This window comes from Aegilops tauschii, chromosome 2, assembly GCF_002575655.3.
Source record: "Aegilops tauschii subsp. strangulata cultivar AL8/78 chromosome 2, Aet v6.0, whole genome shotgun sequence".
NCBI classification, from domain to species: Eukaryota; Viridiplantae; Streptophyta; class Magnoliopsida; order Poales; family Poaceae; genus Aegilops; species Aegilops tauschii.
In genome coordinates this window covers 438,008,410-438,023,615 of record NC_053036.3, presented here as the reverse complement: position 1 = coordinate 438,023,615, position 15,206 = coordinate 438,008,410, and the positions used below count along the sequence as shown (strand labels likewise).

Here is a 15,206-nt window from a genome sequence, read left to right as displayed (position 1 = left end):
ACTGTACCCGCAATACTGCTACCACACGCGAAGACTGGACGGCACTGTACCACGTCATATCACTGAAACCCACTAGGCCAAACTAGCCCGCCTAGGATTTGTACTCCCTCCGTTTCAAAGTTAGTAGTACAAAGTTGAGTCATCTATTTGGGAACGGAGGGAGTACGTCTCTGTACTGCTATGATTTTGTGTTGTATGTCTCTGTACTTTTGCTATGATTTTCCTACCCTATGAACCAAATGAGGCCTGAATGTATCCGTGTCGACTATTGTCTGATCGATCGCTAAGCCTAAAATTTTAGGAGCTTGGGCTATTGGCCGATCGACGACGGATAAGTATAAGCGTACCACGAGCTCATCAGCCCCAACGTTTCTCTTCGGTTAGTGTTTTGCAAGTACTATAGATGGCACAGTAGCTAGCCTACTAACACCAAGAATCATCAAACAAGCCCTGCTGATATGATAAATAGTTCAAACTTACATCTAATCATGCCATATATTACATCAAAAGCTGGTGAGGATACACTGGTGCGCGTCGGTTCTAAACAAACGGTTTTCAACCCCTTTTCGCGATGACATTTGGAACCGTCGCCAAGTGATTGTGTGCGATAGGGTGTCCTTCCCACACGACCCAGAAACCGTCAGGGATATGGAACAGTGATCCAGAGGCCTTCCAAAATGTAATCATGTGCGATGCAGCACACACTAAATTCTTCCGCATGTGTGGTATCGATGATTAAGCGTTTCTAATGACGCAGTGAAACCATACGGTCTGTCATAACGAACCATTTGGGAAACAGTATGTAAGGCACACGGGCCAACATATGAACTGTGTGTGATTTGTGCTCCATCGCACACAAGTTTTCTGCATAACCCGTCTGCCATGCTAGACTCCATCGCACACGTTTTCCAACAATTACCGTCTGCGATAATGTTCTATCACAAACGGTTCAGGAGCCCCTTCGCACACATACAAGTGCTGCAGACCGTTTGTGATTTGTTGGGTATCACCAACGGTTGGCGCAAGAGTGACGTGTGCTTTTTGTTTGGGATCCCACACGTTTCCTGAAAAAATTACGACTGTGATTGTATTTTGCATTGGGCATGGTTTACTCCCAGTTCTCGTGTGCGATAACACGATATCACAAACGGTTCCGGAGAACGTACGCACACATAGTAGCGCTGCAAATCGTTTGTGATCTGCTGTGTATCACCGACGGTTCCTCTATGATTGACGTATGCTTTCCGATGTTGATCGCACACACTCATTTAGTTAAACTGTGTGCGGAGCAATTGCCAAGTTAAAACAAAAATATCCCATTTTGAATCGGCACGCAAAAAGCAAATTCGCCACAATATTCAATTGAACAAATAAACAAAAATATCCCATTTTGAATCGGCACGCAAAAAGCAAATTCGCCACAATATTCAATTGAACAAATAGTGTCCACAGGAAGAACATTCATCAGATTTCGCAACAATTGCAATTGAACATATGGTAGCTAAATTCCAATGATTTGTCCACACATATATGCACTACATAATTAATCATAGTGTACGAAATACGAAGACCTCAACAGATGGAAAACAATGGATCCATGCGTTATATGTTTAGCGGCTAACTCTTACTCAATGTTTCAGGAGAACGCATGCTGAAATCTTCATTAGCACCAGTGGGATTGATGTAGTGATCCAGGAAGAAGTCGCTGATAAATCTCCGAACCATCAGCAATTCACCAGCCGGGAGCGATTCAGGGGTCCTCGGTTTTAAGATGAGCTGCAATATTTTTAAGATTAGAATGTGCCATATGAGTGGAGTAGAAGATATTAATTAAGATAGACTTACTGGTACTAATTTGCGAGGATCGTCATAACTATCAGTAGATTTGCAGATGGAGATCATGTGTCTGCAAACATAGTATCCACAAAGGTTGGTCCCTGCTTCTTGCTGAGGACACTGAAATTTTTTGTACAAAATTAGTCATGTATTTGTCCTGTTAGGAACAACCTAACCGGTGTTAGATGTATTATTTTTTCTTTGGACAAAATAGAAAAAGGTTTATTTAGAAGCTTGAACATTTGACTAGCGTAAGGAAAGGTATTTGCAGACTATTGGATAAATTTTCCGAAAATAATGGATTTCGGTGTGTTACCGGAGAAACGATCTCGTGCTGCACGGGTTGTTCCGTTTTGAACAGGTTCCTTGGTTTAGTTTTCCACAATGCGAGCACACTGCAAATGATGATGAATTCTGACAACATCAATTATTGAACCAAATAGAATACAAATTAATTTCAACATCATAGAATTGAATACATATCCAAGAATTGCTGAACATGCGTCAGATCCTGAGCGTTTGTTGACTCTAGGAGAATCGTTGTAGTAAAGTGTGTTCTTGTTTGGAACAATGAATACCAATATCCAGTGATTGCTACTTATTAAGAAAGCCATGAACTTACGAATGATGTCGAAATCTGAAAGACAATCAGTGTATGCGTGGTTGTTTACTTGACTTACCGTTCATGATATGACCAGAGAAATGATTCTGCATGGGACGTGTTTTCGAAGATATGGAGGACCATGTTAACGGCTCAGTCTCGTCGGTCCTTACCATCTAATGGTGTGCCATTTGCTAATGCAGGATCTATGAAATACACACTCTGCATTTTTCTTCTCTGCGCGTTCAATCCCCTGAGAGGAATAAAATGCAGTTAGTTGTTTATCATTTACAGCCTTGTATGGAGAAGTTGATCAGAGTTTGTTAAGTACTTACAAAATCATGCATCGAGCACGTTGAACTTGAAGAAGAGATGTAAGTCCTCGGAACTCACATTGATGGAACCAGCATCGTGTCGGAAATGATCTCTATTGTAGTGGACTAGCAAAGCATGATGACCTTCTGACATTTGATCCATGCAATATTCATGTAACTCGCGGCAACTGGAGCTGCACTCATCAAAGTATTCGCCAACAAGAAATGGCTGGCCATGCACGTAATTGCGTGCTTCAAGTATGACTGCTTTATTTTTAGGAAGCAACAAATGTACTTCTTCATCACCCACGGCGTCAGAAATAATATTACTCCCCGATTCGAACAAGCTGCTGTTAATTTGGTTCTGGGCGATGAGTGCTTTAAGTAAGAGGCAATCGTTCTCTTTCCTCTTCACTCTCCCGCCGTGCTTCCTCGTGGTCGTGGGTGTAGCCTTTTTGGCCACTTCCTTCTTAGTACTTGAAGCATTTCTGGCAGAACGTCTGGTTGCCTGCAAGGTAGACTGCCGAGCAGACGGTGAAGCTTGGACGGATTGCTTAGCAGACGGTTTATCTATGACGAACCGCTGAGCTGGCAGTGCTGCTGTGACGGACTGCTGGGCTATAGGAGCAGAGGCATCGAACTGCTGACCATGCGTTGAAGCTATGTCGGGTTTCTGCGCAGGTGGTGCCCACTTGTCGGTGTGCTGAGGAGGCCGTGCCAATGTGTTGGTTTGCTGAGTAGGAAGTGTTGACGCATTGGTATGTTGATCACGCGCCTGCGGACAGACGGACTGATGAGCAGTCGGTTCTGGACCTACAAACTGCTTAGCAGGCGGTTCCGAAGCATCAGACTGCTTAGCAGTCTGTTCCACCAGGTTGGTCTGCTGAGCATGTGCTGCAGCTGGGTCTCCCCCCGCTGCTTCAGCGACCGGCATCTGAACCGGTGGTGCGTCATCAGCAGTTGTAGGCCTTGTCACTGGCTGCTTTGGGGCGGAGGATGACATGGCCTGTACGCCACAAAGTCAGTCCGGCTGATCACAGGTTGATGCATCAGCCCGCGAGAGCTGCTGTGGCAAGGAGAGCGTCATCGATTGAGGGGCGACAGTGGTTGCTCTTTGCGGGGCTTCAGGAATCACATCGATGAACTCTATTTACTTTCGTGGCCACTGGATGTGATGTAACAGTGTTTCTCCCAAGGTCCTTTGCTCATCGAAGTCTCCTAGGACAATCTTCAGGGCAAATTCATTGAATCTAGGCTTTACTTCAGTCACATAGCACTTCACACAGCCCGGCTTCAATGGCACATTGTCCAAGAAGAGGCCATCTTCCAAGAAGGGTGGGCAAACCCAGGATGTTGCACATTTTAATGTATCTTCATGATGTGTAAGCACGCCCTTCAGTATGTCTTTCATTCCAGATAGATCAAATATAGCATCATCACGAGCAGCTGCAGTCTGAGTGTCGCTGGGGTTAGCTGATGCCAGCTACTCTTGTGCAGTGTTGTCGCACAATAAGCAGCATCCTCCATGCCCGCCTCCCCTCCCATCTGCTAGCTATCTGTCAGTGTTAGAGTCTTCTGCATCATCATCATTGACTCCTCAACATCCTTTCGAACAGCCGGATAAATCTCCTTCTTCAACTTTTCATACAATGCATTCTGCTTCATTTCACTCCTCGCTTTTTTCATGTTGAGCCTCTCTTCTTTGCTGAGTGTGAAAGCCCTCTTGTGCGGGACATTAACACCTATACCCCTTGCACGGCCAGGGGGCTCTTTTGTGTCCAGAGCAATGGACAGAATGTCACATGGCCCTGAGTTCCTTTAGAACCTTCCAGGGATCTTGGAAGCCTCTACCATCACTTCATACAGTTTGGCGTCACGTGCGTTTTCAAAGTAATAAGTTCCGTCATCACGCCTCTTTGCATGTGCCTGCAAGTAGTCTCTGGCGCGTTCGCCCTTGATTTCACTAAAGGCCGGATTCCCACCCGTCGCTGCTGCTTCTTTGTCCTCATTTTCCCATATCAGTTTCATGTCGTATCCTGCCACACCCATACGGTGGGGGTGTATATATGTTCTTCTTCTGAAGTTTCGATTGCTTGAAACTCTTCTCAGCAAACTCTGAAGTTGCCCTGACCCTTTTGAATTCTGCCCAGTCTGCCTTTGTAATTTGAGGGTATGCGGGGATTGGGTCCTTGCCTTCACTCAAGTACTTCTTGTACAGCACGTGCTTCCAGTTTCTCCAAGCATCCCTAGCCTTCTTCAATGCAGCGTGTTCCACCTACATTCTCCATTGCTCTAGAACGTTGAAGTGATCCATGATCTCCTGGACTATCCTTCGCCGTGTTTCTGTGTCAGCCTTCCGAAACCCCGGCAGATTAATGTTGAGCCTTGCCCTGCCAACAAATCCACACACACTCCTGAACCTCATGCGTGCTTTATCTCGTTTAGTTGGAGCCCAGGACTTTAAATCAATCTCGGTTACTTCATATACACCTTTAGGCTGGTGTGTGGGCTTCCTTGGAGCGTTCCTCCGTGTCCTGACCGGAAGGGTAATTGCTGCAGCTCTATCCCTTCAAGACTACTTGATCCCTCACAATCTGTTGAAGACATAGGGTTGTCCGAATCAGATGAAGATACATGGCCTGAATGAGTGTTGTCATTGCTACTCGGCATCTACAGAGAACACATGCGAAACTCAAGAAAGGAGGATAAGCATAAAACTAACAACTTGGTATCAAGCTTTCTAAACATGCCATGCAATAATTTAGAAAATGTACGGCTAATTTGTTAAGTTTGTGTGACTCGGGCGCCCGCAATCAGTAAATAGGCACTAACTTATTGGAACAAATACATCTTATATGTAGTGAGGAAGGTAGATAATGAACATATATACGCTCTCCGTTATTTTATAGACAATTTGGGAACATGTGGAACGAAATTGGAAGAGGGATTGCAAGGAAATATGCCTCACCGTGATGGAGAGCAGTAACTAACAGGCTTCTTAATGCAAACCTGGCTGGGCCACAGGAGAGGCGGGGGTTACTGCATCTATATGCTCGAGGGTGGCTGGCGAGCAAACGAAGATGGCGAGGCGCGGGCCGCCACATATTGGGAATGGCAGTGGAGGTAGGCTTGACGCCGAAGAGCGGGCACACGGCCGAGGTGAGCACGGCGGCGCTGGAGAGGGTTTTGCTGTGGATCTGGGGGAGGGGGGAGCTGGCAAAGGAGATTGGGTGGACTAGTTGAGTGAAATGCGGGCGAACGGTGGGGGTGTTGGGGACTCCGGGTGTTGGCGACCTAGGTGAAAAGGGTGAAAAATATCCCCGGTCATCGCGCGCGCGGAAAGGCCTATGGAAACGGTTGCCTCTAAGCGCTCGAGTGCACAAACAGAATAATTTCGTTTGAAATGAAGACGTGAGTTCATCGTTTCACTTCTAAATTTTTCCCACGTAAACCAATCACAATTTTACCACGGGTTTGATTTGCTCGCGCATTTCAGGTCTCGTGTGCTATATGTAAGACATTTTTTGGCATTTACCGTGCATGTTGGCATATAAATCAATTCCTAGCCGGACTGCATTTCTTGTCAAAAGGGATGAGGATTGCCGTTCGATCTGGGAGCATCCAATGGTGCAGACGTATGATCCGTGGGGTTTAGGTTCTGGCCAATCAGAACGCACGACTCAGATCGTGCGCGCGGCGAGGGGGGCATCGGCCACGGTTTGGTAGGCACACGGCTTTCGTGTGTGAACCATGTGCTATTTGAAAACATTTTTTGGAGGGGCTATTTGAAAACATGTACATGTGTTGTCGAAAGGGATGAGGATCGCCGTTTGATCAAGGAGAATCCAATGGTGCAGACGTACGATCCGTGGGGTTTGGGTTCTGGCCAATCAGAAAGCACGACTCAGATCACGCGCGTGGCAGAGGGGTGGGGGGTGCATCGGGCACGGTTTAGTGGACACACAGCTTTTGTGAGTGAACTGTGTGCTCTTTGAATACATTTACATTACCTAACATCATATTTTTGTTCGAATGAAAACATGAGTTCATCGTTTCGTCTCCAATTTTTTTCCATGGTAAGAAATCACGAGTATAGTGGAGAGTGTCATATACTAGTATCATGAATATACAGTACATATGATACTAGTGTATGATACTACCTTTAATTAATTATAGCGCATAGTATAATACATAGAGTATTGTATCATATATATATCATATTTATTGCCATGCATGACACAAATTAGCATCGCATTTAACATGATACGGTATCTACCTATATGTTACTCTAACCCTCTTTATATATATTTAATTCTTTGCCACATCAGCATACTTGCTATTTCCGAGTGCATGACATCGTCGGCTATGATACCACCTCTATGGCCAGCCTTATATAGTGGGGAGTATCATATTATATATATATATATATATATATATATAGTATCATGCATATGATACTAGTGTATGATACTACGTACATACCTTCATAGTGCATATATAGTATCATAGAGTAGTACATATCATAGATGACCGTATTTATGGCCATGCATGACACAAAGTAGTATAGCATTTATTATATATATATATGTTACGGTATCTACATATGTTACTGCTTCTTTGCCACATCATCATATTTTCTATTCCCGAGTGCATGATACCGGCTATGATACCCCCACTATGGCCACCCTAATAAGGCTGGTCGTAATATGGGAGTATCAAGCGGTACGATGCATGCCAACTAGACTTTTTGGATGATGGCACACAGTTAAATGATGAAAGAGAGGGTGTAGTATCATATCATGATACCATATCATATTAAATGTTGTACTACTTTGTGTCATGCATGGCAATTAATTAATAAGGAACCTAAGATACTAACTTACGATACTATATATGCATGCGCGCATTACAGAGGTATTGCCGATCATATACTAGTATCATGCATATATACTCCCTCCTTTCCGGTTTATAGGCTTATCTCCAAATTATAGGCTTATCATAAGTTAGCATCTTAGGTTGCCTTACTAATTGTCATGCATCACACAAAGTAGTAGTACAACATTTAATATAACATGGTATCATGATATGATACCACATCCTCTCTTTCCTCATTTAATTGTGTGCCACATCATATTAGCTAGTCGTCTATGATATACTAGCTACCTCACTAAGAGCATGGTTAATAATACAGCCAAGGGTCGGCTATAAGAAGTTTCCATGTCATATACAACCAACCTCTTAGCGGGCATGTATAATAATAAGTTTTATATACGTACTAGTTTATCAATAGTTGGCCCACCTTACATCCTCACAAAGTGTCTTGGGTCTCGTGTCGCAGCTGGCTCTACTAACCAAGAGCCCGCTTCTCTTCTCTTTCCTCCAACTAATAAGCACATATATATTATTCTATTCCTTATAGCCTGCTTAGACTACCCACAGTGGGAGTAACATGGGTAGTAACATCACACGTATCTAGATAAAATAGATGATGTGGCAAGCAATAAATGAAGAAAAAGAGGAAAGTGGTAACATAGCTAGTTAGACTGGCCACAATGGGTAATAACATAGACTAGTAACATGCACATGTTACTAGTCTACGTTACTACCTCTATAGTGGGGAGTAACATATGTGTGGTAACATGCAACACTTCATTTATTAGGCTATAGACTCATTTTGCCTTGATATGTGTGTGTTGTTACTCATACTACTATCTAGTAACTAGCTATGTTACCATTTTCCTCCATTTCTTCATTTATTGCTTGCCACATCATCTATTCCTAGATATGTGTGATGTAACTACCTATATGTTACTCCCACTGTGGGAGTAACATATAGGTAGTTACATCACACATATCTAGGTTAAATAGATGATGTGGCAACATAGCTAGTTACTACTAATATGAGTAACATCACACATGTATATATATCAAGGCAAGATGTGTCTATAACCTAATAAATGAAGTGTTGCATGTTACCACACACATATGTTACTCCCCACTATAAAGGTAGTAACATAGACTAGTAACATGGGCATGTTACTAGTCTATGTTACTACCCATTGTGGCTAGTCTTACTAGTAGTATGAGTAACATCACACATCTCAAGACAAGATGTGTCTATAGCCTAATAAATGAAGTGTTGCATGTTACTACACATATGTTACTCCCCACTATAGAGGTAGTAACATAGACTAGTAACATTCTATGTTACTACCCATTGTGGCTAGTCTTAATTATGTCACTCTATTGTGTACTTGCTCTAATTCTTAGTATCATAGAATAGCTAGTATCATATGTAGTACTTTATTTATATGGTACACATACAGTAGCATAGCATTTATTATGATACGGTTTCATGATATGATACTTAACCCTCTCTTTCTTCATTTAATTAATTCTATGACAGCTCATCAAAATTGCCTAGTTGTTATGCATGATACTAGCTATGATACCCCCTTATTATCAGCCTAGCAAAGGTGTACAGATAATTTGTGCGTCGCTTTGTGAGTTTTCATCCGTTTGTTCGAGAAGCAGGGAGAAGTTTCAAACATTTCGGCCGCGAGGAGCGACCACTGGCGTAGGCCTAGTTGGTATTTTAATTACAGGAAATTCAGATGGAGTTCGGACATCATCAAAATCGATGTGTGCCTGTGGCGTGCTCTCACGACCCCGTGGAAAAAAATGGTAAAGTTTGGCACAAGTTTTGTATAACACCCCTCCTTGTAAGAAGCAATGTTACCACCAAAACACAATGCTTGTGGGAAAATCTGGCAGCACCTCCTTTGTACCGTCGGACATCCACGACAGGCAGTTGAATAAACAGAGCATATATTCATAATATCACAAGCAGAAGCATCCAACAGGCTCCTACAACCCATGTAGAGCAAAGTGGTGAAGCCACCAACCGTTATGCTACACATAGCAAAAGGAAACATACGTTCCAACACACCATGGTGCAAGGTGGGGACTAGTCAACTCCAACCCACCTTGACAGGTCAACATATTGATCATGGAAACAAACCAAGGCAAAGTTTATACACCTCAAGTAGATCCTAGCTACCAAGAATCATGAACTAAGTATGAGAGTTACCATGATCAGCTAGGTGGATGGAATGGGTATGAAAAGTGTGAGTGGACACCCATGGGAGCTACGCCCTTCCTAATACTTGCAAAGCCTCACGGTGATGTACCTGAAACAAAGTCCGCGAGGGGTGAGTCCAAAGACTCAGCGAGTACACAACAAAGCATGTAATAAAATGGCAAGTAATACCATGAATATGAACCATGCTTGATCAAGTAAATATTGTACTCGAATCTTCCATGCTTGGAATGGCATGAGAAAACATGAAGAAAATGATGCAGCCAAATAAGGCCAAGGACTAGGCTCAGAGCTTTTGCCGGCAAGCTGAGGAGGGGTGACGTCTCACCTCACTCCTTTTCAACCCTCACCAAGTGAGAGGACCATAACATGAGGACGGACCCGAAGGACCATACACTCGCGAAGCGAGGATCACTCCTTGAACTTGGAAGATTCACTCATGATGGATTTGTTATCAAGAAGAACCAAGAAAAACCAATCCCTATCACATACTAGTGGTATGGTGTATTCAAATGTACACTAGGGAGGTGTATGTTCACCATTGCATGAATGTAAAGGAATAATGTGAACATGAACATAACATTAAGGGAGCAATCTAGCCCTTGTTGCCCGGTGTACTCGCCTCAATCGTTGCGAGGGAGGTGGTGCGAGGCTATCTCCGGTGGATTGGTGCTGCAACCTGCTGAAGAGACATACACACAAGTTTTAAAGATTGCATCAAAGCAAGCTATGTAAAGCACACACAAAAACACGCCTAATCGCATTCCCGGGAAGCAACCCTTTGCTGTCCCTTCACGGAAAAAATCATAGCTCAAGCTAGGAAGCTTTAAAACATGCAAACGAGATGGCTATGGATTCATGGGAAACTCATCTACAAATAACTCCAACTATTGAACCTCAGATTATGAGGTTATGGGGGTCAAAACCAGCAAAAACATCTCTGCTGTTTTCAGATTCAGGAATAATGAGTAGCCGCCTTTGGAATTCCATAGCAAGAGCAATACTCATGGGAAGTAAGTAAATAAAATTGATCTATGAACTAAAAGGCATCAAGTAGCTATACCATTGTATAGCATCAATTTATCAGCCCTCGAAGATCCTGAAAAGCTATGGGCAAAAACCATAGAAATGCTGTTTTGCAGAAACAGAGCAACAACTTGTTTTTATCGCCCCGGCTAAACGGCTGAACCAAATTGAGTGAATGACCACTCAAAACGATCATGGGAACAATACCTACAAAACATTCCACATGACCCCCACCTAATTTGTCCATAAAGAAACTCGAAATTGCTGGTTTCCAGATCTGAACGCCCAGAAACAGCAGCATGAACAACTTTTCCCCCAATTCCTTCACATAGGTTTCTAGTCCTAACCCTATACTCCATGAATCATCAGTAATAGAGTGAGAGATCATAAATGATAGGGAACCTCACCTCTATGGTCAAAACACAAAGATTTGGTGAAGGGAAAAGTTGGGGAAGCTTTCTTGTTCCCCCTCTTCTTGTCTCCTTTCCTTCTTCCTCAAAGCCCTAAATCAAAGGGCAACCATGGAGGTGGTGAAGGGCGTGGTGCAGCAAGGAGGCACCTGGGGAGGAGTGGGGAAGGGAGGGAGGAGGGAGTAGGATGGCTGGAGAAGAGAGGAGAAAGGGTTTCTTCCCTTCGGCTTGGGGAAGAGAAGAAAGATGTGGAACACGCCTCCTATGGACAAGGAGAGCTCACATTGTGAGGGAGAGGTAAGAGATAAGGTTCAGTTTTTTTCCTATTTCCTGAATTAGAGAATATTTTTGAAATTTCCTAATAATATAAGCCATGGGATTGAAATAAATCATAGGAGATGAACCCGGAGTCCGGCTCGAGGAGATAGGTAGTGCATTTCGACTATCTCGGCGAGCCCAACGCAACTAAAGAGTCGGGTTTATGAATTGATGGACCAAGTAAACATGGATAAAGAGAGTCCGAAAGCACGATTTATGGAAAAAATCGATTATTAGGAACCAGGGGTTACAGTCTCACCACCTTAACTAGAACTCGCCCACGAGTTCTTCTGTCCTTAAACTACCGGAAAAGCTTCATACATGGAATAGAACATAACAGGAAAGAATTTTAGTGGTTAGAACGTACCATCAGAGAACAATTCTGGGTACTTTTCGCGCATTTGGGACTCTAGTTCCCAGGTTGCTTCTCGTTCTGTTTGATTAGTCCAAAGAATCTTCACATACTTGAGCTTTCGGTGCCTCAAGGCACGCTCAGACTCGTCAAGAATCTTCAATGGACGGGACTCGAGTGTAAGATCTTGTGCAATGGTGACCGGCTCGGTAAGAACAAGATGTTCAGAGTCTTCAAGATACTTCCGAAGCATGGAAACATGGAAAACATTGTGCACTCCACGCATTGATTGTGGCAAATCTATGCGGTAGGAAAGCTTCCCGACTCGAGCAATCACAGGAAATGGCCCGACATACCGAGGACTAAGCTTGCCTTTGGTGCCAAATCTCACAATTCCTTTGGTTGGTGACACTTTAAGAAGCACTTGGTCACCCACATGAAATTCTAGAGCTTGTCGTCTGACATCAGCGTACCTCTTATGTCTACTTTGCGCTGTAAGCATGTTTTGACGAATCTCTGCGACACGATCAACTGTTTGTTGAACCCAATCCGGTCCAAGAACTGCTCGCTCACCCACTGAATCCCAACAGAGAGGTGACCTACACCTTCGGCCATAAAGGACTTCAAAGGGTGCAGCCTTGATACTTGCATGATAACTGTTGTTATAGGCGAATTCCACAAGAGGCAAGTGGTCTTCCCATGTACCTTGCCATGATAGGGCACCTGTGCGAAGCAAGTCTTTGAGAGTTTAAATGGTACGCTCGGACTGACCATCGGTCTGAGGGTGAAAAGTTGTGCTGAAACGGATCTCGATACCCAAGGCATTTTGTAAGCTCTCCCAGAATTTGGAGGTGAACTTTGCATCACGATCAGAGATGATCGTTTTAGGCACACCATGGAGACGAATGATCTCACGTGTATATATTGGAGCTAATTGACTAGCTAAGTTTGTAGTACGAATTTGAATGAAGTGTGCCGACTTGCTGAGACGATCCACCGCAACCCAAATGGCATCCTTACCTCTTGGGGTGCGTGGCAAGCCAATGACAAAGTCCATGGTGATATCTTCCCATGGCCATTGCGGGACCTCCAAAGGTTGAAGCTTCCCACCAGGGCTTTTGTGTTCGGCTTTGACTCGTTGGCAAACGCCACATGAAGCCACATACTTAGACATGTCTACTTTCATCCGCTTCCACCAGAAGTTTTGCTTTAGATCATCGTACATCTTGGTCTCACCAGGATGAACTGTGTAAGGGGTGCGATGAGCTTCTTTGAGGATATCATCTTTCACCTGCGACCTCTGCGGAATGCAAAGGCGATCATGAAATCGCACAACTCCAGTTCCATCAATGGTGAATGGACCTACCCTTCGTTCACGGACGCGCTTAGCTGCTTGCATTAGCAAACGATCTTGTTCTTGTGCTCGCCTAATGCGCTCCACAATGTCAGATTGATGGATAACTGGATTTCCGTTTGTGTTGTGCCCGCATAACAGAAGGAAATATCCATTCTCTCCAGCTCAGATGAGAGGGCTGCCACGGTAGGAGCCACTACATTGCGGCTTAGGGCATCGGCCACCACATTGGCCCGGCCGGGTTTGTAGTGGATGGTGAGATCATAACCCTTGATCAGCTCCAACCACCTTCTCTGTCTTAGATTCAACTCTTTCTGAGTAAAGATGTACTTCAGACTTTTGTGATCTGTATACATGTCACAAACCTCTCCATAGAGAAGATGCCTCCAGATTTTGAGAGCATGAACGATTGCTGCCAATTCTAGATCATGGGTTGGGTAATTCTGCTCATGTGGCTTCAACTGTCGGGATGCATAGGCAATAACCTTGTCATCCCACATGAGCACACATCCGAGTCCAAGTTGGGATGCATCTGAGTATACCGCAAAACACTTACCTGGCTCAGGTAGCGACAAGATCGGGGCAGTCACCAATCGCTCCTTAAGATGACAAAAACTCTTTTCACAATCCTCATCCCAATGGAATTTGGAATTGACTTGTGTGAGCTTGGTCATTGGCTTGGCAATGGTAGAAAAGTTCTTTACAAACCGCCGATAATACCCGGCGAAACCCAGGAAACTCCTTACTTCCTTAACATTGGTTGGCCTTGCCCAATTAACAACTGTGGAGGTCTTGCTCGGGTCAACGGATATGCCATGTTGGTTGATTACGTGGCCTAGAAAGCCAATTTCTGAAAGCCAGAACTCACACTTCTTCAACTTGGCATAAAATTTGTGTTGCCGCAAGGTTTCAAGCACTATTCTGAGATGTCGAGCATGATCTTCCTCTGTCTTGGAATAAATAAGAATGTCATCAATGAATACGACCACAAAGTTGTCCAGATAAGGGTGAAGCATGCTATTCATTGTCTCCATGAAACAAGCTGGGGCATTTGTCAGACCAAAGGACATGACCTTAAACTCATAATGCCCATACCTAGTGGAGAAAGCAGTCTTCTTGATATCTTGCTCTCGAACTCGAATCTAATTATAACCAGATTGCAGGTCGATCTTAGAGAAAACCTTCGCTCCCTTCAATTGATCAAAAAGGTCCTCGATACGAGGAAGTGGATTTCTTTATAGTCACCCGATTGAGGGCACGGTAATCAATACACATGCGCCAGTTGCCATCTTTCTTAGCAACGAAGAGTACGGGTGCACCCCATTCAGAAACAATCTTCCGAATAAGTCCTTTAGAGAGAAGGTCATCTATTTGCTTCTTGAGCTCTTCCTGGAAGAGTCGAGCCAAACGATATGGTGCTATAGAAATAGGTTGAGTGCCAGGAATCAATTCAATGCAGAACTCAGTGTCTCGCTCTGGAGGCATGCCTGGGAGCTCATCCGGGAAGACATCAGGATAGTCGCACACTACTGCTATATTTTGGAGGCACAGTGGGGTACTTGGTTTTCTAAGAAGAGTCCACAATATCCCACTCTTCAGAGATGGCTGGCCTAGAAAGAGACTGGCCAACATTGACAAAGATGGTGGAGGTGCACTAGCTTGGTAGACACTCCTTCCCTGAGGGGGAGTCAAGGGTGACAATTCTCCAAAAGCAAGAGATCACTGCTCTGTAAGCTTGTAGCCAATCCATGCCAAGAATTACATCAAAAGGCTGAAGTGGAAGGATGAACAGATTTGCAGTGAAATCTTCATCCTCAATAGAAATATCATAGCCAGGACACACAGTGCTACAAGAAAGGAGTCCCCCTGGAGAACTAACCCTCACTGGTAGGGAAA

The 15,206-nt window shown here is 44.1% G+C and overlaps 1 protein-coding gene across 6 annotated transcripts; it reads right to left on the bottom strand.

The window, feature by feature from the left end:
• Positions 1 to 1,443: 1,443 nt before the first annotated feature.
• On the bottom strand, positions 1,444 to 13,188 carry LOC120973550 (uncharacterized). 6 transcript variants are annotated; one of them, XR_012202951.1, is made up of 5 exons: positions 2,773 to 4,007; positions 2,517 to 2,690; positions 2,153 to 2,231; positions 1,846 to 1,956; positions 1,444 to 1,776 (listed from the first exon to the last, which is right to left on the bottom strand). XR_012202951.1 is itself a non-coding variant. In XM_073508754.1 (5 exons), the coding sequence occupies exons 2-5, from the start codon at positions 2,579 to 2,581 to the stop codon at positions 1,618 to 1,620; spliced, it is 414 nt and encodes a 137-aa protein (XP_073364855.1). In that variant the 5' UTR covers positions 2,582 to 2,690; positions 2,773 to 5,345; the 3' UTR covers positions 1,444 to 1,617. The 6 variants fall into 6 exon arrangements, 2 of the variants coding, with proteins under 2 accessions (XP_073364855.1, XP_073364856.1); XM_073508754.1 differs by having other exon boundaries at positions 2,773 to 5,345; XM_073508755.1 differs by lacking the exon at positions 2,773 to 4,007 and having other exon boundaries at positions 2,517 to 2,695.
• Positions 13,189 to 15,206: the final 2,018 nt, after the last annotated feature.